We start from the raw sequence: 22867 nt of genomic DNA, 5'->3' as shown, positions 1-22867 counted from the left end.
GATGGGGCTGGGGTGGGACAGCTCAAATTACTTCTCTGTTGTTGGTGATTTCACAAAGATATTGTGGGATATAGCCCGCCCCCCCCCCCCCACACTTCCATAGTCAAGGGGGCCGCAGGCGCGTTCCTGATTTTTCGGGAAAAGGGGGTTAATTTTCACTCTTGTTTCGGGGAAAAATCCCCGAAAAATCAATAAATAGGGGTGTTATTACTGCTATTTTCCCTTCAAAAACGGAAAATGGGGTATATTTTCTCATGTTTTCCTTCACTGGGTCTTCTTCCCCGAAAATATTTTTAAAAAGCCCGTTTTATCCCCGGTTAAAATTATCTAACATGCAGGGTCATGCGGTCATGAATCTTCCCGCCACCCCGTTCCCGCTCTTTCCACGCTGCAGAGAGAATAGGGTCCGTCAGGGGGTAGGGATCCAAGACTCCCTTCAATTAGGGGGGTAAGATCAAATCCTTCCTTCAAATAGGGGGTCAATTTCCTCACAAAAGCCTGCAAATAGGGGGTACACAAAAATGCTGTTTCCTTCCATTAGGGGGTGATTTTAAAACTTGGGAACAAGCCTATGTACCCCCTAAATAAGGGGAGTGGGGGGGGGGGGGGCGGGGGATATAGATGGTCACCATGCTCGACTGGAGGCTAGGCTGACAACAATGCCCGGAACATTTAAAGAACTAGATGGTTTCAGTGTTCCACAAGCCATAGTTAGTTCAACATGTTTGTTATAATTTGATATCATTTAATTCTTTATGTGTGTGAAATACTGGTCAGTTACTCAACATGTTATAATTTGATACACTTCTTGTGAAATGCAGTCAACAAAAGCAGCAAATAAATGTTATGAAGGACTCGTATTTCTCTTTAGAAGTACCTTTCATTGAACTGTATATTGAATAGTGAAGTACCGGAGATGAAAGTTGACCAAAATCCTCCACCTGATTCCTGAATAGAGCTGACAAGAACTCTAAATGTGTGCTGATGAAAGATGAAAGATGATGAAAATCCCTCACCAATTTCTTAAAATTGGCTGACGAGGACCATAAATCAACTGTCATTGGCCTTACCATAAATGTTAGGCACTTCATCTCTGGGTGGTTTGAAGGTCTGATGGTGCTATTGTGCCTTTTGGCACTTTTGACGATTTTCGAACTACGCTCAGCCCCATGCGCTTTATGTGAAAAACTACTATTGGCTATATCTCCTAAATTCTGCTGGCTAAAATCATGATATTTTTACTGCGGACACTGCTCATGAGACTACATCACATAACACTCGGAGTTTTGATATGACCTACTTTTCAAGGTCACGGGTCAAATAGCGTAAATTGACCGTAATCGGTTTCCGGAGCATATCTCCATAGCTATTGAGGCTAGGCTTTTCATATGTGGGTGGTTTGAAGGTCTTATGTTGCCTTATGTTGCTTTTGGCAATTTTGACAATTTTCGAACTACACTTTGTTCCTTTGGAGGCACTCAATGTAAAAAAAACTACTTTTGGCTGTTTCTCATGATTTCTGCCAGCTTAAATCATGAAATGTTTACTGTGGACAATTCTCATGAGACTACTGCTCATGGTGAAGGTCACAGGGGTCAAATAGAGTAAATCGACTGTTGTTGGTTTCTGGAGCATGTCTCCATTTTAAATAGTGGCATTGTGTTAATTGGCACTTTCACTCATCAGTCAAAAAGGTCCCTTTTTCTCACAACTACTTTCAACATCAAACTTTACTATGTTTGATGTTGACTGCAGTAGATACTTTGAGCCAACTTTACTATCATATTATGTCACCTTCAGCGAGTGTGGGCTGAGTGGTTATGCTCGCTTTGCGATGCTATGGATTTAGAAATTATGTTTGATGTTGACTGCAGTTGATACTTTCACATAGTTAGGGAATGTTGCAGGTAATAACCTGAATGTAGTTACACTTGCCACACCATATGGATATATTGATTCAGCACACAGTCATTAAGTTATCAGATGTTCACTCCAGAGAGAGAAGTTCATTCATCATTTTTCTAGGATGGTCAGTTGACATCTTGTATTGTTCTCAATTATATCAAGATTACCGCTTGTTTTACATTCATGTATTGGTTGTGCAAAAAAAGCACTGTGCATATTCTGCAGAAGATCGTTTGTGGTATTGTTGTGTTTGTATGTCAGACACTATAGGTCCTAAATCATGAAATAGAGCGAATGATGCTGTAAGCTAAACTACTCCATAATAATTTGTCAACCCTGGTATACACTGGAGCAACTTAATAATGTTTAAGCTTGGATCAATACAGGGTGTATGAAAAAAACAGTTTGATAAATGGCCCCAAAATTATCACTTAATATTTTTTGAAAATATTTTCAATGGATATCGGTAGGTAGGGGTTTAAGCAATACCTGTACACAATTTCACACCAAGCGTTTCACGCATGAGCGAGGAAGGGTAAATTGTCTGAACCAAGTTAAAACTGGTTTGCACCGAAAAGTGGTGGCATTTAAATTGGATCAAAGATCATGGGAAAGGACATTGGGCATCTGCCTAGCTTTCCACAAAAATTGCTCAATACAGCATTAACCCTTTGGCCTCATCGTCAATTTCAAAAATAATACATTTTGATAAATTATCCCCATATTAGCATTTTTTTTAATTTATAATTTTATTTTTAATTTTTTGGAAAATGTTTCAATGGATATTGGTTGGTAGGGGTTCAATGCATATTTATACAACATTTTAGACCCAGCTTTTCACGGATGAGCGATCTTTTAATTGTGGAAAACATGGCGGATGCCCAGTGTGTTTCCCATTATCTTTGATTCAATTTAAATGCCATCCATTCTCGGTGCAAACCAGTTTTAACCTGGTTAAGGCAATTTGCCCTGCTCGCTCATGCGTGAAAAGCTGGTCGTGACATTTTGTACAGATATGCATCAAACACCTACCTACCAATATCCATCGAAAATATTTTCCAAAAATATAAATGGCTTCTTTTGGGGTAATTTATTCAACTCTATACTTTTTTTGATACACCCTGTATATGTTTTTGGCCTTATGGAATGAGATATCCAGAGATAAAATTGGATATAATAGTTTTGTATAACGTCCTTCAAGAATTTGTCTGATAACAATATGAACAATGGGCCTGGGGGCGTGTCTGGTGGCAGATTGCTTTGTTACAGGGTGCATCAAAATGAAGGCAACACCAACTGCATACCATGCAGCATGTATTAAGAATATAAGAAGCAAGCTTGAAATTGTTAAAAAAACACTATATATATATTATTAATAGCACTACTTATTATCATTATCGTATTGCTATTGCTATTGTTTTACTTTCTAAATCATTATTGTGTATGTACTTTCAGTCAACACACTCAGCATTCCGTGCTCGTGAAGCCCTCATGTCGCGTGCTAATAGCCTCAAGAAAGCAATAAGACAGATCATTGAACACACAGAGCGTGCGGTCGACGAACAAAACGCTCAGAGCCTTCTACCTACAATCCATTCCCCATGCCCTGGGACGCCGTGTCCGGGTACACCAATGATGAACTCTCCAATAAATGAAAAGAAGGAATACCCAGAAGCCGGAACGTCATCAGGAAGCAAATTTTTAGAAGTGCCACAATTTTCTGTTTTTACGTCGCCGGGAAACTCACGGCCGAATTCACGTTCTGCAAGCCCAAGACTGTCTCCACGATTGAAGCGACTCGGCAAAGAAAAAGGTCAGAAGATATTTTGCGTTTTGAAATGTTCACAGTTCTGCAGTACTCAATGCTTTGTTTCTGTTGGAGACCATGGCACTACTTCGAATACAGAACAATCTTGGGGATGTATCTTCATCTTGATTTCGATATGCGCTGTCATGAGCATGCACTTTGCACCATGTCCGAGACAGCATGTCTTTTGTGCTAGTCTAGTTCAATTAATTTGACCTGCATGTCTATAAAAGCGTTACCAAATTATTTAAGATCATCGTTTTTTTTATTATGAATTATTATGAAAGCAGTGATGAAACACTTGATACAAAAAAGGGAGAACACTTGATAGTAGAGTTAAAGCAAACTTTGTACAATCACTACAATGCCCTTACCACACACCTCAGTCTGTGTCCAAGCAATTGATGCATCATAAAGTCATATGCAAGTTTCTGAATTTAACCCTATTGCGGACCCTATCGTCCGCATGTTCGATCATCAGGCTGTATCTTGCTGATTGATATGTGCCGGACTTGTCAACAAGAATTGAGAAGGTTCACTTTCACGCCCAAGAAAATGTAATAAGTACGCTAAAATGTTGGTCGTGCGAAATCCCCTTTAAGATGGCCACAGATGTGATGGTCAATGAAAATATCACCAGTGTGTCAGCAAAATCACCTGTCATATAGTGAATGACATGCAGTGAAGATTGGGTTTTATCACAAATTGCAGCTGACAGGGTGATCCCAGCTGCAGAATTTTATCACAAATTGCAGCAGACACTGTGATCCCCAGCAATAGACTATTGTTGCATGTGATAAATAGTATGTGTCTCTGTAATTCACTAGTCTTTTGCACACAAACGTGATCAATATGTAAACAGTTACTGGTTCATTCTTTAACCAAATCACTTCATCTTTTTCCAGAAGGTTCACGTTCACCACGAGTGGGAGGTGCCTTTCGTCGCATCAGCAGCATGAGTACATTCCGTCGATCTACGAGTTACCAGTCAGGGTTGTCAAAAGGAGAGAAAAGTCCAACGACAGAGCAAATTCCAAATATGCCCATCCTGGGAGGGGTGCCTATGTTTCCATTATTACCTAGTGAGTTTTGCTTTCATGTGATACATTTATTATCCCACCGAATGAGTTGGGCTGTATGTGTTAGGTTGGTTCCTAGCAATTTTTCTGACATCTGGTATGGCAGCCATCTTGGATTTTGCATCTCAGACTGTAACTGCCGAACGAGCCTCCCGTTGGGCTTGAATTTTCAGTGCGGGATGGTGTGGGCTTGGTGAGGTTTCCCATTGATTTCGGGCCTGATCCGATAACCGATGTGACTGCTAGGTGGCCATCTTTGATTTTGCATTCGAGACTCTAACTGTAAAGCGTGTCACCCGGTGGGCTTGATTTTAGTGTGGCTTGATGGGTTGGGGTTGGTGAGGTGCCCCATCAATTTGATAACCAATGTAACTGCTAGGCGGCCCTCATGACCCGAACTGTTGAACATGTCACCCGGTGAGCTTGGTTTTTCCGTGGCTTGATAAGGCAGAGTTGGAGAGTGTTGTGATATCCATCGTATGACTGGGGGTTGGGAAGATGGCCATTCTGTAATATTAAGTAGCAACAATAAAGTACCGCTAGATGTTCGTTTACCTCATCAACCATCCATATTACAAGATGGTAGCAGTGGTAAAGCTATCAAATATAAACTGTAGAACACGATAATCGAGTATTATACAAGTGTTTTTTTGAGAGGAAAGGTGAATTAGAGGAGATGGTTATAGAATTGATAACTGCTAGCACACCGATCTTGGACTATCAGAACTTTCTCTTTGGCAAACCGATCAGCAATATCTCTAGCTGCTGTTGTTGCTGAGGGCCGCAAGTATGAGGCCATGTGTGCTGGTCATAAGAGTATAACGTCAGCACTCACACATGACTCGGGGACAACTGCCAGGACTGATATTGATGCCATCAAGCCAAGGCAAAATCGTCAGCCATGCAGTTACTGCCTGCTTCATCGCAATGCACGCCTGTGCCCTGCCTGTAACGATGAATGATAGGTCTGCGGGACTCTTGGTTCCTGGGAGAAATGTTGCAGGAAGTCAAAAAATGAACGCAAACTCTATCGAAATACTGATCAACATGGTAGACGTGGTACTGGTAGAGGAAATAGGAGGTCTGTTCATGAATTTGGCGAGTACAAAGACCAAGTTTCTGATCAGAGTGACCCAGAAACCCTGGGTTTGCAGCAGTTCAGCTCAATCCAGATATCGATCACGTGTTTAGATGCCCTTCGTGCCGGGGTTTAACCTGAGTCAGAAGCTTACACCAACTTGGACGTGAAGGTCCCAGATATAAAGGGGACCCACCTCTTTGAGGTGAAGATAGACACAGGTGCAGCAGGAAACACCTTACCTGTCTGTACGTACAAGCAAATGTATGGGAAAAGAGCAACCGAGCAGAGATTGAAACCACTTGTCAACACTGTACTTACAGCCTACAATGGTCAGCGTATACCATGCTGGGGGACAATAGTCATTAAATTCAGATACAAGGACCAACCATTTCAGGATGTAGCCGACTAGGTCGTCAATGTACCAGGCCCTGCAATCATAGACCTACAATCATGCCGCTCTATGAAGCTCGTTACAATCCACTGTGATGCACAGAAGGTTTCAACCCTAGAATCCAGACAGGCTCATCCGATCAAGTATGTTGCAGAGTTGATGAAGGCATATCCGAACCAGTTTGATACCATTGGCAACCTTGGGAAAACAGTGAAACTACATCTTAAAGAAGATGCCGAGCCATTCCAAGACCCTCCAAGAAAGTACGCCATCCACATGACGTCAAAGATCAAAGCTTAGCTGGATCGCATCGAAAAGTTAGGTGTGATCAGGAAAATAATAGAGCGTACTGACTGGCGTTCTAGCCTAGCATTTGCTGAAAAAGCAGATGGATTCTTCCACATCTGCCTTGACCCTCAAAAGCTCAACAAAGCCCTCAAGAGGTGTCCACACAATATACCCACCATTTAAGAAATCAACCCCACACTAGCCAGATGTACCATATCAGCAAACTCGATGCCAAAGCGGGATATTGGGCCATACCCCTGGAGGAAGAAAACCAGCTCCTGACCACCTTCAGAACCCCATTTGGATGATATTGCTGGACACACCTTCTCTTCGGTTAAGCAGTGAGAATTTTTCAGAGCAGGATGGACGAAGTCTTAGAAGGCCTGACATGCACTGTGGGCATAGCAGATGATGTCATCTGGAAGGTGACGTGCACCATGATAGCTACCTGGTAGCCCTGATGGAAAAGTCCGGACCAGCCGGTGTTGTCTACAACAGCACCAAATGCCTCATTCGAAAGCCGTCGGTGCCGTATTTTTGCATTTGTACACCGGAGGAGGCGTCAAGCCTGACCCCACGAAGGTGAAGGATACTGCTGAGAGGCCAGTTCCACAAGACAAGGATGACCTAGATAATTTCCTTGGTATGATGACGTACTTGAGTCCACACATACCCAACTACAGCGCCGAAGCATGTATCCTCCGTGGTCTATTGAAGAAGGTCACTCCGTTTCAGTGGGCCAACGATCATCAGAGATAATTTGAGCACCTGAAACACTTAGTTCCAGTGAATCCAAATTGGCCTACTATGATCCCAAGGAGCCGGTGACTCGAAGTTGACGCATCCCAGCAAGGGTTAGGTGCAGTACTCCTACAGAATGGCCAAACTGTTGCACTCGCATCCAAATGTCTGTCTGATACCCAGTCCAGGTACTCGAACATAGAGCATGAAGCACTTGGTCTAGTCCATGGCATCGAACAGTTCCACACCTACCTTTACGGGCGATATTTCACTGCTATTACATCTTCTTGGTCCCCTAGAAGTCGGGGAAGTGGAGACTGGTCATCGACCTGTCCAGCTTGAATCGGTTCCTCCGGGCCCCCAGCTTTAAGATGGAGACAACCAGGTCAGTAGCGGTCGCGGACCTTCAAGAAGCGTATTTACACATCCCGGTCCATCCAGAGTTTCAGCACTTCCTTCGTTTCTTCTTCGAAGGAAAGGTTTATCAATTTCAGGCCCTTCCTTTCGGCCTGGCTTCTGCTCCGCTGATTTTTACAACAGTCGTCAAGGCGTTTGCCGCGCCTTTTCACGCCATGGGCTTAAAGCTCCATTGCTATCTCGACGACTGGCTGCTACGGCACCAGGCTCATCGCCGTCTGGGAAAGCAGGCAAATTTCTGCTCGTCACAACCAGACAGGCAAGGTGGTTGTTAAATTGGGACAAATCCGAGCTGGACGCAGCTCAGGATTATATCTTCGTGGGGGTGCAATTTCGCACACGAGAGGGCCTGATGTCCCCCCCTCCGGACCGAATTCGCAAGATTCGGTCCTTGGTCGGTATTTTTCACCGTCAGGACAGCGCCACAGCCCGACAGTTTCTGTCGCTGCTGGGGCTGCTCAATTCGGCAGCGGACCAGATTCCTTTCGGCCGCCTGTATATGCGCCCACTCCAGCTCCTTCTGCTGTCGAGTTGGCGTCCATTCACGGACTCCCTCGACCAGCGGATATTTATCCCGGGGTCCCTCCTGGGGGAGGTGTGGAGTTTCTGGGGTTCGGAGACGGAGCTCCTCCGCGGAGTGCAGCTCAGCCCTCCGTCGCCACGGATGTCCCTGTTCACGGACGCCTCCCTTTATGGTTAGGGCGCCCATTTGAACGAAGGGGACCTGACCACCAAGGGCTCGTGGTCAGAGGAGGATGTGCGTCTCTCGATCAATATCCTCGAGATGCAGGCTGTCATCCTGGCCGTGAGGGCCTTCACGTCTCATCTAAGGGTTCACAGGGTTTCTCTTTTCTCCAACAATTCGACAGTGGTCGCTTATATTCGGAGACAGGGGGGGACGAGATCCGACACATTGTGCCGTCTCACTTGGGAGCTCCTGCAGCTTTGTCGCCGCTTGGATATCCAGCTCCTCCCCCGTCACATCCCCGGCAAGAGAAATATCTTGGCCGACGCCCTTTCCAGGTCAGACCGTCTGGTCCAGACAGAGTGGACCCTCCATCGCGAGGTGGTCTCTCGCCTGGGGGCCCTGTGGGATGCTTAGGTCGTGGACTTGTTTGCAACTCGGTTAAACAAGAGGTTCCGCCTGTACTACTCACCCCTTCCAGACGGGGAGGCCTTGGGAGTGGACAGCCTGTCGGTCTCCTGAGACGGCCTCAATGCTTATGCATAACCACCAACCCCTCTGTTGCTACCGGTACTCAACAAGGTGGCCAGTTCACGGGTCAGACTTTGTCTGATAGCACCGTGCTGGCGGAACCAGGCCTGGTTCCCGGTTCTGCTGGAGCTGCTGACGGATCACCCCGCCGCCTGCCGGCGTGGGACCGTCTGCTTTTTCACCCGATCGGCCGGGTCGATCATCAAGACCCTTCTTTTTACAGGCTTCACGCCTGGAGGCTGTCGGTATTTCCTCCGAGAGAGAGGCTTTTCGGATGACATTATCTGTAAAGTTGCCCAACCTCCCTCAGAGACAGTCTACCCTTGATTCATACGATAGCAAGTGGGCTGTCTTTCGAGACTGGTGTCGGGAGCACGGAGTTTCTCCGGTTGCTCCCTCTCTTCCCAACTTCCTCGACTTCTTGAATTTTCTATTCTCGGCCCGGAAGTTTTCGGTTCAGGGAGTGAAAGGTTATCGCTCCGCCGTTTCGGTCACCTTAAGGCTGACTGAATCGTGGCAACCGTCTTGGGATGACGCTGTTTCATCGTTGCTTCGCAATATGTCTTTGGAGCATCCTCGCTCCATTCAGCTCTCCCCCAAGTTGGACCTATCGGTGGTCTTAAGGGCTCTCATGAAATTTCCATTTGAGCCCATGCATCTGGCAGATTTTAAACATCTGACCTTTAAGACCGTTTTCCTGTTGGCTTTGGCCACGGCACAGCGGCGGTCTGAGCTCCATTCTTTAGCCTTTGATAAATTGGCTTTCAATGAGAGGGGCGCGGTCCTAGAATTTGTCCATAGCTTTCTGGCTAAAAAACCAGGCACCGCACACCTCCAGGCGCCCGGTTTTTATCCCCTCGTTATCCGCTTGTGTCTCTAGAGACCTTCCGGACAGAACTCTCTGTCCTGTTCGGGCATTGAAGTTCTATTCTAATAAGATTAAGGAGCCTGCCTCTTTTTGTCTTATAGAGAGGGGTTTACTAGGGAGATAGCTGCAGCCGCGGTCGCCAGATGTTTGGTGGCCACCATCCGGATGGCTTATTATATGACACTCGTTTCTCCAGAGCTTCGTCGCCTAGGCGCCATTACGGCCCACGAGATTCGGGCCATTTCTACTTCGTGGGCCGAGTATAAGGGAGTGGCGCTGAACGAGGTTTTAGATGCGGCTACGTGGAGTTCTCACTCTACATTCTCCCAGTATTATATGCGCGATTGTTCCAAGTTAACAGACGGTATGCTGTCTCTTTGTCCAGTTGTCGCTGCTCAGCACGTGGTCTAGGTGTTTTCCCTGCCTAGACCACTCGTCGATTTTCTCTCCTGCTGGCTGTCTTGTCCTCCCTCCTTTTTAAGCGGGGGGGGGGGGGTTGTTCTATAGACTGTCGCCGGGTCTTCGGGGCTGCGCGTTCACCCCGTCCAGCTGTCCTAGGGTTCAGCCGCCTAGGACTTTTGAGAGTTAGTCAGTGAGGCCGCTCCATGTTATTCTGGGGCGTGTTCTCCTCCTTTTTTCCACATTGTGTCTCTTGACGATATGTGCTGAGCTTATACCGTGTTGAGGTGGTTCTGTCCCCGTCTAGGACGGGATGGGTTTTCCAAGTTATGCTTCCCTTTGTTGTCAAAGGGCCTGTTGACCTCTAGCCCGGGTTTTCCCCAAGCATTCTTTCTCTGGGTCCCCTGGTCTCACCCGTTGGGTTCTGCTGCGCAGCTTGGAGACAGTTCACTTCACTACATGGTAAGTCACCGTTCACCCTCCTTCCTTTGGTTGTTGGTATTCGATGCAAAAGTCTGACCTGGGTAGAGTATGAACGACATAAAATTTCCATTACCTGGGTAGAGTATGAACAACATAAAATTTCCATTTCCTGTGGAAATGTCATTTTATTAGTTCATACCTACCCAGGTCAGACTACCCGCCCTGCCTGTCCTCACAGCAACGGGACTTACTCGGTGCGCTCGAGTAATAAGTACTAGTGATAGCGGCTCACATGAGGCAGAGGCTGTATAGGGGCGCCGTCTAGGTGTAGCTAAGCGAACTAGCTAAGATATTTCTATTATAAATATATCATTTCTTCCTCGGGTGTGTCCTAATGGAGTACACATGCAAAAGTCTGACCTGGGTAGGTATGAACTAATAAAATGACATTTCCACAGGAAATGGAAAAAAGGCTGGATAGGCGTGGTCAGATGATGGCAGTACACAAAATCGAAAATGTCGTGTTTGACATCGAGTATAGTGGTTTGTGTGCAGACATTGTTTTGATCATCCCACACCACAAAGCAGTCGGATGCTTCCACCATCCGCCTACTTTCCTGCTGCCAGATTCGATACCCTAACAACAGGTAACCCGTTTCCCCAACCTCGGCACCAATACGTTCCGGGGGTGCCTACTGCCCTTAATAAACCCAACTTCCCCCAGTTTACAGTTTCGTCCCCCGATACGCAATTTTCAAAGGATGACAACGCTGGCTGTGAGATTTCGGATAGGCCCTTCCAACCTCCTTGTGAGCTATGACTTCAACTACTTGTTCTGTATGTATCAAACCTCCTTTCCTTTTGAAATTACCGGCATATATTTGTGAAAAATGTACTATTCTGCTTAAATACATGAATGTTGGCGTCTCCTCAGTCGTTGTATTGCTATTGTCATGGTTTTGATAATTTTCTACTTTCATTTCCTACTGGAGACACAGGAACTTACCTTGAGGTACTTTTCACCGAGAGCGTCAAATATTGCCACTGTTGTTTCGTTCACATTGTTAGATATTGTTCTTTCTCCAACTCTGAACGGAAAGGACAGACTTTCGAACGTTTCCCCTGAAATTTGAGAATGTGATTTTTTTTACATTACACCTCAAAACTCAATACATAAATTATGGAATCAAGTTATATTATCTATACTGACCAGTAGCTAGAAAACGCAGTGTGATGGTTAAACGCTCCCCTGGTGAAATTGCCTCTCGCATAAGTGTATCTTGTTTCACTAGCAGTGGTGCAATCAGGTGGAGGAGGTCGTCGAAAATATCCGGTTTCATTCTTAGGAACTTCTGGTACGTGTTCACATCTTCAAGGCGGAGCTCCTTGACAAGATTCCCATATGCCCCCTAACGTTGATGTCGGAGAATCCATTTGTATGCCAACAAGTACGCTGTTCTATTTTGCCGCCGGCGCCGTTTGCGGCGCAAGAACAACAACACAATGACTAGCATATGCCGCTGACAACAAGCAGTCGCAATGGTGTAGAATGACTAGGTTGAAGAAGTTGAAGCTGTCCAGTATATGGCTGATCATCACATGACATACTACTGAGTGGCCGGCGAAGACCAGATAAATAATAGCCCAGAACATGACAAAAGAACGTTCAGCCGACCAAGCGATTGAAAAATAAACATGTTGAATTTTCAGTCGCTTTGTGCAACAGTTGTTTCAACTAGTCGGGCCACGAAGAAAATCAGTTGCGCAGGCGATTTTGGCCCGCAAACCAAACCGATGCGACGCCACAATCGACTGCGACCTAGGTCACCATCGGAAGTTGATCGCCCATTTGCGGATGATTCACTCGACTGGTTGCACACGACGTCGCCTGGCGATCTCACTTGCGATCATCGCTGGCAACGTTGCGGCCGCCAGTGGCGTCGGCAGTCGCCTCGATTTAGTTGCCCGTGTGCGGCAGCCTCAACCCACCCTAACTTCACACCCTGAAATTTTCACACACAACGTACGATTTCACTGAAAAATGGCTTAGCCGTTTATTACAGGTAACACGTTACAGAAATACATGTGTCCTCATAATAGAGACTATTTACATCATATTCCTCACCTGATAGGTCATGGAAATGCATTTTTCTGTGTCTATTGTTGTCTCTTTGTTGAAGTGAATGTCACTTTGGTGCCTTTTCTTGTCACTGGTACCTCTGAGGGGTGATTTTATACTGGCAGAGGATGTCCAAAAAGAGCGTGAATACTGTTTTTTGCCTGATCAATGCTATCCATGCCCTAGCCTTGTTCCTATCCTCATATTTGATGATTTTAATCATATTTCTACATATTATTTCATTCTTGGTCATCGAATGATATAATATTATTGCAAAATATGATGAAATTAATCCCTTGGGGTCCAGATTTTTCATGAACATTGTTGTCGAGGTCCGCGATTGTTGGTGCCGAAAAGCTAAAAAACGGCGGTTTCCCAGAATGCCAATTATCTGAATTTCTTAATATTTCATTTAAAACTAGTTCAAAATGAGATCAAATCACATCCTGTTGCTTGAAATTAAATTATTTTCGTCAAATACATGCATTCATAGTAATCACACCCGAAAACCGGCCTCTACTAGGTCACGCACTTCTATTAAACCAATCAGCTCGCGGTTGTATACGAAAATAGTTCCGTTTGAGATCAATGCATGGTCTCACCATATCTGTTGAATGGTTTTTTCCATTTAAAATATGTTTTTCTTAAATTGAGAATTAGGTATTTTTAAAATAAAGAAACTGATGAAATTTCAGTCCAATTGGCTTGTTTCCGTATGATATGCTCCGCGCATTATGCCTTCAACACAGTGCTACACTGCGTGTTTGGTGCTGCTCTCTCCTAAAAGCTCATCAAACTAAAGCTAATGGTTTGGTAGTCTGTTAAAGCTGATTTGCTGGGTTTTCCCCAGGATTTTGGCGCGAATTGCGGCATGGCAAGCGGCAATAATGGCAAAAAGGCAGTCGTCCTCTTTTACGGCGGAGGAGCTGGCTTGTGCGTTTATGAATGATTCAGACAGTTGGGATCGGTTTGGATAAAATAACAAAATGATACATAAAAACTTGGGAGCAAAAGCACCTAACTTTGGTCTGAAAATTGTACATATCATAAGTACGTGAAACATCATTACAGAAGATCTATTTCACATACAAAGCGGTGCTCCAACCTGTTCACTCTCTGACAAACTACATCAGACAGATTGATATTGAAACTGGGACAAGTATCGCAATCAATATCAAATGACAAATATTATGCTTGTGAAAAATATCATGCTTATTCCTTTTTCTAAAAGACAAAGAAATTGTATTATATTTGTGTTCCTGTACATGTATGTATGATGTCATAAAGAGTAAAAGAAAAAGAAGAAACTTAGCAACATCTTTATGAAACATCTAAAACCATATGCATGTAATACTTTCTCCCTTTGATTCCAACATTTGAAAGTAACGGCAGTGACAAACATTATTCGTTTATCAAGAAGCAAAGAAACTGGACGAGGGAGTTTTTCTCAAAACTTCCAAATAGTACCTTACAGGTCCGCAAGAGGCGCATTGCCAAGGCGCCAATTATGTTGGGAAATGAATGTAAAAAATTATTGTCTTTTTTGGTGGTTCGATTGCGAACCACCATCTGTGCTTGGTTATTCGATTTTACTCCTCTATAGTCCCATGTATGCATCTGCGTGAACAAATTAGTTCTCATGTTTGTAACATCCAAAAAAAAAAAATCGGCCTACATCCCTCAGATTAATCTCAGCTTGAATCGCCCACTTGAATTTACTAATAGCCGCTATAACCTGCTGAATAAATGATTTATTCAATACCCATTTTGTTCCATACATCACCGATGTATAGCGTAGTAATCTTATATTGAGTCGGTTGTCTGCCTGTGGAGGTCAAGCTGTCAATATGCGATGTGAATGTACACATTTTAGCTTCCTGGCGCCATCAAATGCTACACTTTTTCACAGCAGTATCGCACTAACAGTGATATTCGCTTTTCACCCTGATTAGGTGGATTAGCGACTTGATTTTTGCAGATATTCAACATTTAGTCGCCAAAAAATCTGCGCCGTCTACATTGTCGGTGCTGCTGCCTATCGATAGCCAGTTGAGTTCACAAATAAACGTGGTGGGAATTTCGGATCACCTGATTTGGTGCGCAGTTGAATTACGGTAAATACAGTACTGTATGCATTGAGCTGGCCACCACCAGGTGATCAAATGAAATGGCCAGGGCCATTGTGCTCACCTCATGTGGAGGAAAGATGGATAAAGAGCATGGTATTGTGTCATGTAGTGTTAGGTTTGATGTAGGTCCAAGCAATTACAATTTCCCCAAAATGGCCAATTTACAGTACATTCGACCTCTGTGACCTTGAAAAGTAGGTCAAATCAAAGAAGACCCGGGTGACACATTGAATGGTTGTTAGAATTAGATGTACCTATCATATAAAATTGGTGCCAATCGGGCAAGTCATTACTAGGAATAATGGCATTTTGAAGAATTTAGGATTTGGACCCCTCCCTGGAGGCCAAACGGCAAATCAGATCGCACCAAACTTCGGTACCTGAGATCACCTGACCAATGGGTACATGTGTACTTAATTTGTGATCAATAGTCATTGCAGTTAAGAAACGTGCCATAGTTACAGCCTGACGACGAATTTATGCCATTTGACCTCTGTGACCTTGACAAGAAGGTCAAATTAAAAACCTGTGTGACATATACTGTATGGTGGTTAGATGTACCCATGATATCAAATTAGTGGCAATCGGGCAAGAAGTTAAGGAATAATCACATTTTTAAGGTTTTTGGATTTTGCCCCCTGGTGGTCAAGTGGTGAATCATATTGGACCAAACTTCGGTCCCTACGATCACCTGACTAAGGGGTAAATGTGTACCAAATTTGGTATCAATAGTCATTGCAGTTTAGAAATGTGCCATCGTTACATCCTAACGGCCAATTTACACCATTTGACCTCTGTGACCTTGAAAAGGAGGTCAAATCAAAAACCCGGAGGATATATGATGCACCTTTGCTAGAAGTACCTACCATATTTTTTTCAAAATTTCCCGACTACTATTAAGGGAGATATTGCATATTTTCACTTTTAACGTTTGGCCCCCTGGTGGCCAAACCATGAAACGAATCGGACCGAAACTTGGTCTCCAAGGTGTCATTACATGAGGGTACATGTGTACCAAGTTTCAACTCAATAGCTCTAACAGTTACGAAACGTGCCCTGCTAACGGACGACGGACGACGACGGACAACGACGACGGCGACGGACGACGACGACGACGACGACGACGACGACGGACGACGGACGCCACGGTATGGGATAAGCTCACCTCTGCTAAGAGGTGAGCTAAAAAGGGCTATATTTATCATTATACGTGTTCTAGCAATAAGCCATCATAGATCAATTCGCAATTGCATTCCTAAGCTTCATATGCCTACTGAATGCGGTCAAATTCCTATAAATAATACCTGTCAATAATTTCTCATGAACGCTGCTACCTATATAGATTTAAAATGAAAACATCTATGTCACGTTCCTCTGACGATACCACATCACATTGCAACAACTCCTGCCCAGATTGGCCCCATCATATGCGCAAAAACCTCAGTCCCTGCCCTGCCCACAATTCGAACCACCCCTTCAGTATTTTTTTAAATACTGCTTGTTAGCTCACCTCTTAGCAGAGGTGAGCTTATCCCATACCGTGGCATCCGTCGTCCGTCGTCGTCGTCGTCGTCGTCGTTGTCATCGTCCGTCGTCGTCCGTCGTCCGTCAGCAGGGCATGTTTCGTAACTGTTAGAGCTATTGAGTTAAAACTTGGTGCACATGTACCCTTATGTAATGACACCTTGGAGACCAAGTTTCGGTCCGATTCGTTTCATGGTTTGGCCACCAGGGGGCCAAACGTTAAAAGTGAAAATATGCAATATCTCCCTTAATAGTAGTCGGGAAATTTTGAAAAAAATATGGTAGATACTTCTAGCAAAGGTGCATCATATATCCTCCAGGTTTTTGATTTGACCTCCTTTTCAAGGTCACAGAGGTCAAATGGTGTAAATTGGCCATTAGGATGTAACGATGGCACGTTTCTAAACTGCAATGACTATTGATACCAAATTTGGTACACATTTACCCCTTAGTCAGGTGATCTCAGGGACCGAAGTTTGGTCCAATATGATTCACCACTTGACCACCAGGTGGCAAAATCCAAAAACCTTAAAAATGTGATTATTCCTTAACTTCTTGCCCGATTGCCACTAATTTGAAATCATGGGTACATCTAACCACCATACAGTATATGTCACACAGGTTTTTAATTTGACCTTCTTATCAAGGTCACAGAGGTCAAATGGCGTAAATTCGCCGTCAGGCCGTAACTATTGCACGTTTCTTAACTGCAATGACTATTGATCACAAATTAAGTACACATGTACCCATTGGTCAGGTGATCTCAGGTACCGAATGCCATTATTCCTAGTAATGACTTGCCCGATTGGCACCAATTTTATATCATAGGTACATCTAATTCTAACAACCATTCAATGTGTCACCCGGGTCTTCTTTGATTTGACCTACTTTTCAAGGTCACAGAGGTCGAATGTACTGTAAATTGGCCATTTTGGGGAAATTGTAATTGCTTGGACCTACATCAAACATAACACTACATGACACAATACCATGCTCTTTATCCATCTTTCCTCCACATGAGGTGAGCACAATGGCCCTGGCCAGTTCATTTTTCAAGATGGGAGCATGTAGATGATACGAAAACGTAAACCAATTGAAGACTAGTATTCCTTGAACCTTACAAGTGATTTGTGGTCATCGGAACTCCTTACATTTTTCAATGAAAGCTTATTCCCACCTTAGGTTTTAACCGGGGCAATATATACTCCCCATTTTTAGCTCACCTCTTAGCAGAGGTGAGCTTATCCCATATCGTGGCGTCCGTCGTCCGTCGTCGTCGTCGTCGTCGTCGTCGTCCGTCGTCCGTTAGCAGGGCACGTTTCGTAACTGTTAGAGCTATTGAGTTGAAACTTGGTACACATGTACCCTTATGTAATGACACCTTGGAGACCAAGTTTCGGTCCGATTCGTTTCATGGTTTGGCCACCAGGGGGCCAAACGTTAAAAGTGAAAATATGCAATATCTCCCTTAATAGTAGTCGGGAAATTTTGAAAAAAATATGGTAGATACTTCTAGCAAAGGTGCATCATATATCCTCCAGGTTTTTGATTTGACCTCCTTTTCAAGGTCACAGAGGTCAAATGGTGTAAATTGGCCGTTAGGATGTAACGATGGCACGTTTCTGAACTGCAATGACTATTGATCCCAAATTTGGTACACATTTACCCCTTAGTCAGGTAATCTCAGGGACCGAAGTTTGGTACAATATGATTCATCACTTGACCACCAGGGGGCAAAATCCAAAAACCTTAAAAATGTGATTATTCCTTAACTTCTTGCCCGATTGCCACCAATTTCATATCATGGGTACATCTAACCACCATACAGTATATGTCACACAGGTTTTTAATTTGACCTTCTTGTCAAGGTCACAGAGGTCAAATGGCGTAAATTGGCCGTCAGGCCGTAACTATGGCACGTTTCTTAACTGCAATGACTATTGATCACAAATTAAGTACACATGTACCCCTTGGTCAGGTGGTCTCAGGTACCGAAGTCTGATTTGCCGTTTGGCCTCCAGGGAGGGGGCCAAATCCTACATTCTTCAAAATGCCATTATTCCTAGTATTACTTGCCCGATTGGCACCAATTTTATATCATAGGTACATCTAATTCTAACAACCATTCAATGTGTCACCCGGGTCTTCTTTGATTTGACCTACTTTTCAAGGTCACAGAGGTCGAATGTACTGTAAATTGGCCATTTTGGGGAAATTGTAATTGCTTGGACCTACATCAAACCTAACACTACATGACACAATACCATACTCTTTATCCATCTTTCCTCCACATGAGGTGAGCACAATGGCCCTGGCCATTTCATTAACCTTTTTTTTCTCCCAAAAAATCATGGTTATTTGTTTACGGAAATGGCGGTGGTCAGCGTTCACATTTTCATCTCCACAGGTCAACTTGAGAACAGCTTTTCGCATTTATTTCATCACTTGTTGGTGGTTTATTGGTGTCGGTAGGGGGAAAGGTTTGATATTCGGCATGATGTAATTCTCGGTTTTGCCACTATAGGGAGCCATCAACATTTTCGGTTTCAACGCAATAACTTGAGAACGGCTTTTGAGATTGATCTTATTTCTTGTGGGAAATTAGGGGTGGAGTAGGAGGTGGTTTATTTTGATAGTGGTGTGATGCAATTCTCGGTTTTGCATTTTTCGTAAGATTTTTTGTTTCCGCAGGATAACTTGAGAACAGCTTTTCGCATTGATTTCCGCTCTTGATTGTTTACTGCTGTTGGGTACGGGCAAGCGACATCCTGTCTTAAAAGGATAGCCAGAAGTAGAACAAATGTATGGAGACAGAAAGTCTGGAAAGGGAATTACTCCAAGGCTCCCGTGTGAAGAAGCCTTCTGCAATTTTTGGTAAAAGTGTTATTTCTGTAGGATAACTTGAGAATGGCTTTTCACATTGATTTCATCTCTTAGTGGTTCATTGCTGTTGGATAGGGGAAGGTTTTTTTCGATTTAAGGCACGATGCAGTTCTTGGTTTTGCCACTAGGGACCCGTCAACAAATGTTTCGTTTCCGCACGATGAGTTGACAACAACTTCTACGATTGATTTTATTTCTAGTTAGAATATTGGTGTGGAGTAGGGGGAGGTTCCTTTTGATAAGGGTCCGTTGCGATTCTTGGTTTTGCCACTAGGGGCCATCAAATTTGTTTGTAAAATATTGTCGTTTCCGCACAATAACTTGAGAATTGCTTTTTGCAATGATTTCATCTCTTTTTGATTTATTTGATTATAGGTAGATGAATGTCCTTTCGATTCTCGATTTTGCTACTTTGGGCCATGAACATTTTTAGCTCAGCTGACAAAGTCAGCGGAGCTAGTCAAATAGCTATTCGATTGGTGTCCGTCCTTCCATCCATCCTTCCATCTAGCCATCTGTAGACAAAGTTGGGCATTTTGTAATCATACAACCGAGGCACTTCAAATCTAGTCTTGCTTATAAACACCGCAGAAAATGTTGCTTACGGAAAAAAAATTGGGCGATTCGATTTAAATTCAGCTCCCCAGGGGGCAAAATGCGTAAATGAAAAAACAATTTTTTGACGCTATATTCCAGCAGATAAAAGCTTGAAATAAAGTTGAAAAGGTCTTCATGATACAGAAGTTTTGATATAAAATAGATTAGTGTCGATTTATATCACCAGTTGGCGGTAGTGAGCAAAACTGTTGACCCCAGATGATTCCGCTTTAAATTTCCCGCCGCGAACTGACATGAAAACCTCGAACCAGGGAATACCGGACTACTGGTATTGCCAGTGCATCCACTGTATGAACGGCTCGTCTGGGGTAAATTGACGAGGCGGCTCGACCCTCAACTGCGCGGTCGAGGTTACCTGGAGTACTATCATCAAGAAAATGGCGGTGACCTTTTTATTTCTACCGGAGCGATGATTTTGTAAGTGACAAATTTTCTTATTTAAGCCTTTACGGAAATGTATTTTGGTACGAAACTTCACACGTTTTTAGAAAAGATCAACGAGAATGTGTTCAAATGCCCTCATAACGATGAGTTCAACGGAATTTGGTCAAAACAACCTTCGAATGGAGTCAACTTTCTTTGCGAAATTGAAGCGACGACCTCATTATTTATCGTAATTTATGCAGATCTGAGTCCAGCTGATGGGTGATGTTCTGATTTGTGTTCTATTGGAAACTTGGGTAATTAGTTCTATTAGTTCTACTATTCTGCAGGAGTATATTATAGCCATTGATGTTGACAGCTAAAAGCACGAAAACTTTGTTTATTTATAAAATTGTATCGAGTGTTATCGAATCGATTGGATGTGTCGATCGTCGGGGTGGATTGATATGTGGTTGTGCGTCCAAGACGATTAGGTCATTCAGTTAGATTGAGAAAGATCATGATCATGAAGATGCGTGTTGTGTTATCATAACCGGAAAATAATTTGAAGTTGTTAGTGGTGTTGTCATTGCCATTTTTTGCATGGAATGATAGTTCGAGAGCTCTCATCGACGTATTCAGCATTGACGGAAAGTAGGTCCAGATTTGGCAACACACCAGCTGTCTCACATGTTCCTCCTGGAGTCAGCAGGTGCTACAGCCAACACTGTACAATCACTTTCCATCTTGACGTCTTGTAATAATCTTTGCCAAATCAGTACTTCTTATATAATTTACTCCATGATTGCAATCAGCCTTTGTTAAATTCCAATCACCTGCAGGTCAGGTCAATCTTTTGCCAATAAAGTTAATTTTCTTAAGCGCCTCTTTATCTTACTTCTTCACATACAGGGCATCCCAAACACTGCTAAATCCACTAACCCCCCCCCCCCCATTTCAAGTTGGTATTGCACCAGACCCAGGCTCAACGGTACACTGATCATGTAAGTGTCCAAATACCTTTTCAGGATATACTACTCTGACATACTACTGTGACATAGATCCTGGCTCTATTGGAAATGTCGTACTCGCACTGCATTACTTCATGTGATGTCACTTACATCTTTCACATTTGACAAATTGAAGCATCCATGGTTATTGTAACTATATAGTCCTTGCCAAATATATCTAAAAGTATCAGTAAAACTGCTAAACTATGAATTGTATCTGCTTACTCAGCTGAGCCCCAGGCCCTTGGGCCTCTTGTTTGATTCAGCATGATTAACTTGAGAATTGCTTTTGCGATTGATTTCTTTTTTTTTGTTGGAATATTGGGGTGCAGTAGGGGAGGTTCCTTTCAATAGCAGGTACAATGCGATTAACATTTCCTGTCAAATTGTCGTTTCTATACAATAACTTGAGAACAGCTCTTCCTATTCATTTCATCTGTTGATGTTTTGGTGGGCTGCGTCTTACGCCGACAGTATACTTCAAACCAAGGACCACCAGACCACTAGTTCCATGTCTCAGCCACAAGGCTACTGCGGCTAAAAATATACTTTTGAGTATTTGTTCACATTTATTATTATTCCCTACAACGAAAATGTTTGGTACGGATAGAGAGAAAACGCCTTGCATCATTGCGTTAGTCAGTCTGTCCAAATCCCTTCTGACCCTGAACTTTGGAACTGATGGAGATTTGGCCTTGATGTTTTCAGGGCTGGTGTGTTAGAAGTCGATTCACAACTAGCACAGCGAGGGTGGGATGAACTAGTCTGTTTTGCCAATATCCCTGACTAGGATATCAAGGCACATCCACCTGGCCATGGTTACGCCACCACACCACCCCTTTCAAAATATCATTCTCACCACTAAAAAACCTGGTATATGCCATGCTTTGCTTTTAGGATGAAGACCTCTACCCAAAACTCAACCCGAGGATGGCTTCTTCAATCAATTATGCCGGTAAATCTGTCAAGAAGTCGAAGAACCTACGCAGAGGGGACCTAGAAATCCCAGCCGGCTGATGCAGCCCCAGGCTACTACTTCCGCAGGAACCCCGCTTCACAGTGGCGTGATGCTCGGGGCTCTGCAGTGACAGTAGTCTCTCCTGACCCCGCCACCTGGGCTGGGCTGGGCTGGGTGGTGTGCTCCCCAGGATGATCTCTGTGTTGAGCGTTGGTGATGGGGAACTCCATTGGACCCCATCACCTTCCTTTGTATCCAGGGGTACAAACTTGGGTGAGGCTGGATGTGTGCCGTCCTCCCTTCCCCGCCAGCGCTCACCTGGAGGTATGTGAGTCTGAAAAACAGGCTTTGTGGTCCTTCTCCTGGTCCTCTTCTCTCTGGCGAGTTCCCAACCCCCTTGGGTGTGAGTTGGTGGTGCATTTGCTTACCTCTTTGCCTGTGACTGTCTCGGCATGTCACACGGTCAAGTTTTTGTCTTCAGACACCCCGGTAGGCCGTCAGTCGGGTGTCACAACCTGGCGGGCGGCACACCCTTCATTCCGGCTTTTGACTTGGGTCATCAGCCTGTGGACTGTGTCTTCCCACTTTACGACTCACGGTCCACGTCCAAACTGGCTCTCAGGCCGATTTCCCCCCGGGAGTGAGGAC

The 22867-nt window shown here is 44.1% G+C and overlaps 1 protein-coding gene across 2 annotated transcripts in view; it reads left to right on the top strand.

Annotated features, from left to right (window-relative positions):
• The window catches only part of LOC135494968 (diacylglycerol kinase delta-like), a 782762-nt gene that overhangs the window by 508255 nt on the left and 251640 nt on the right, over window positions 1–22867 (top strand). For both annotated transcript variants that reach the window (XM_064783336.1, XM_064783337.1), the window contains 2 exons: window positions 3361–3718; window positions 4618–4794. In XM_064783336.1, the coding sequence (XP_064639406.1) occupies window positions 3361–3718; window positions 4618–4794 (535 nt within the window). The remainder of the gene's footprint in view (window positions 1–3360; window positions 3719–4617; window positions 4795–22867) is intronic.

This window comes from Lineus longissimus, chromosome 10, assembly GCF_910592395.1.
Source record: "Lineus longissimus chromosome 10, tnLinLong1.2, whole genome shotgun sequence".
Taxonomy (NCBI): Eukaryota; Metazoa; Nemertea; class Pilidiophora; order Heteronemertea; family Lineidae; genus Lineus; species Lineus longissimus.
The sequence above is the reverse complement of the archived record's forward strand: the minus strand, read 5'-3'. Positions and strand labels throughout refer to the sequence as shown.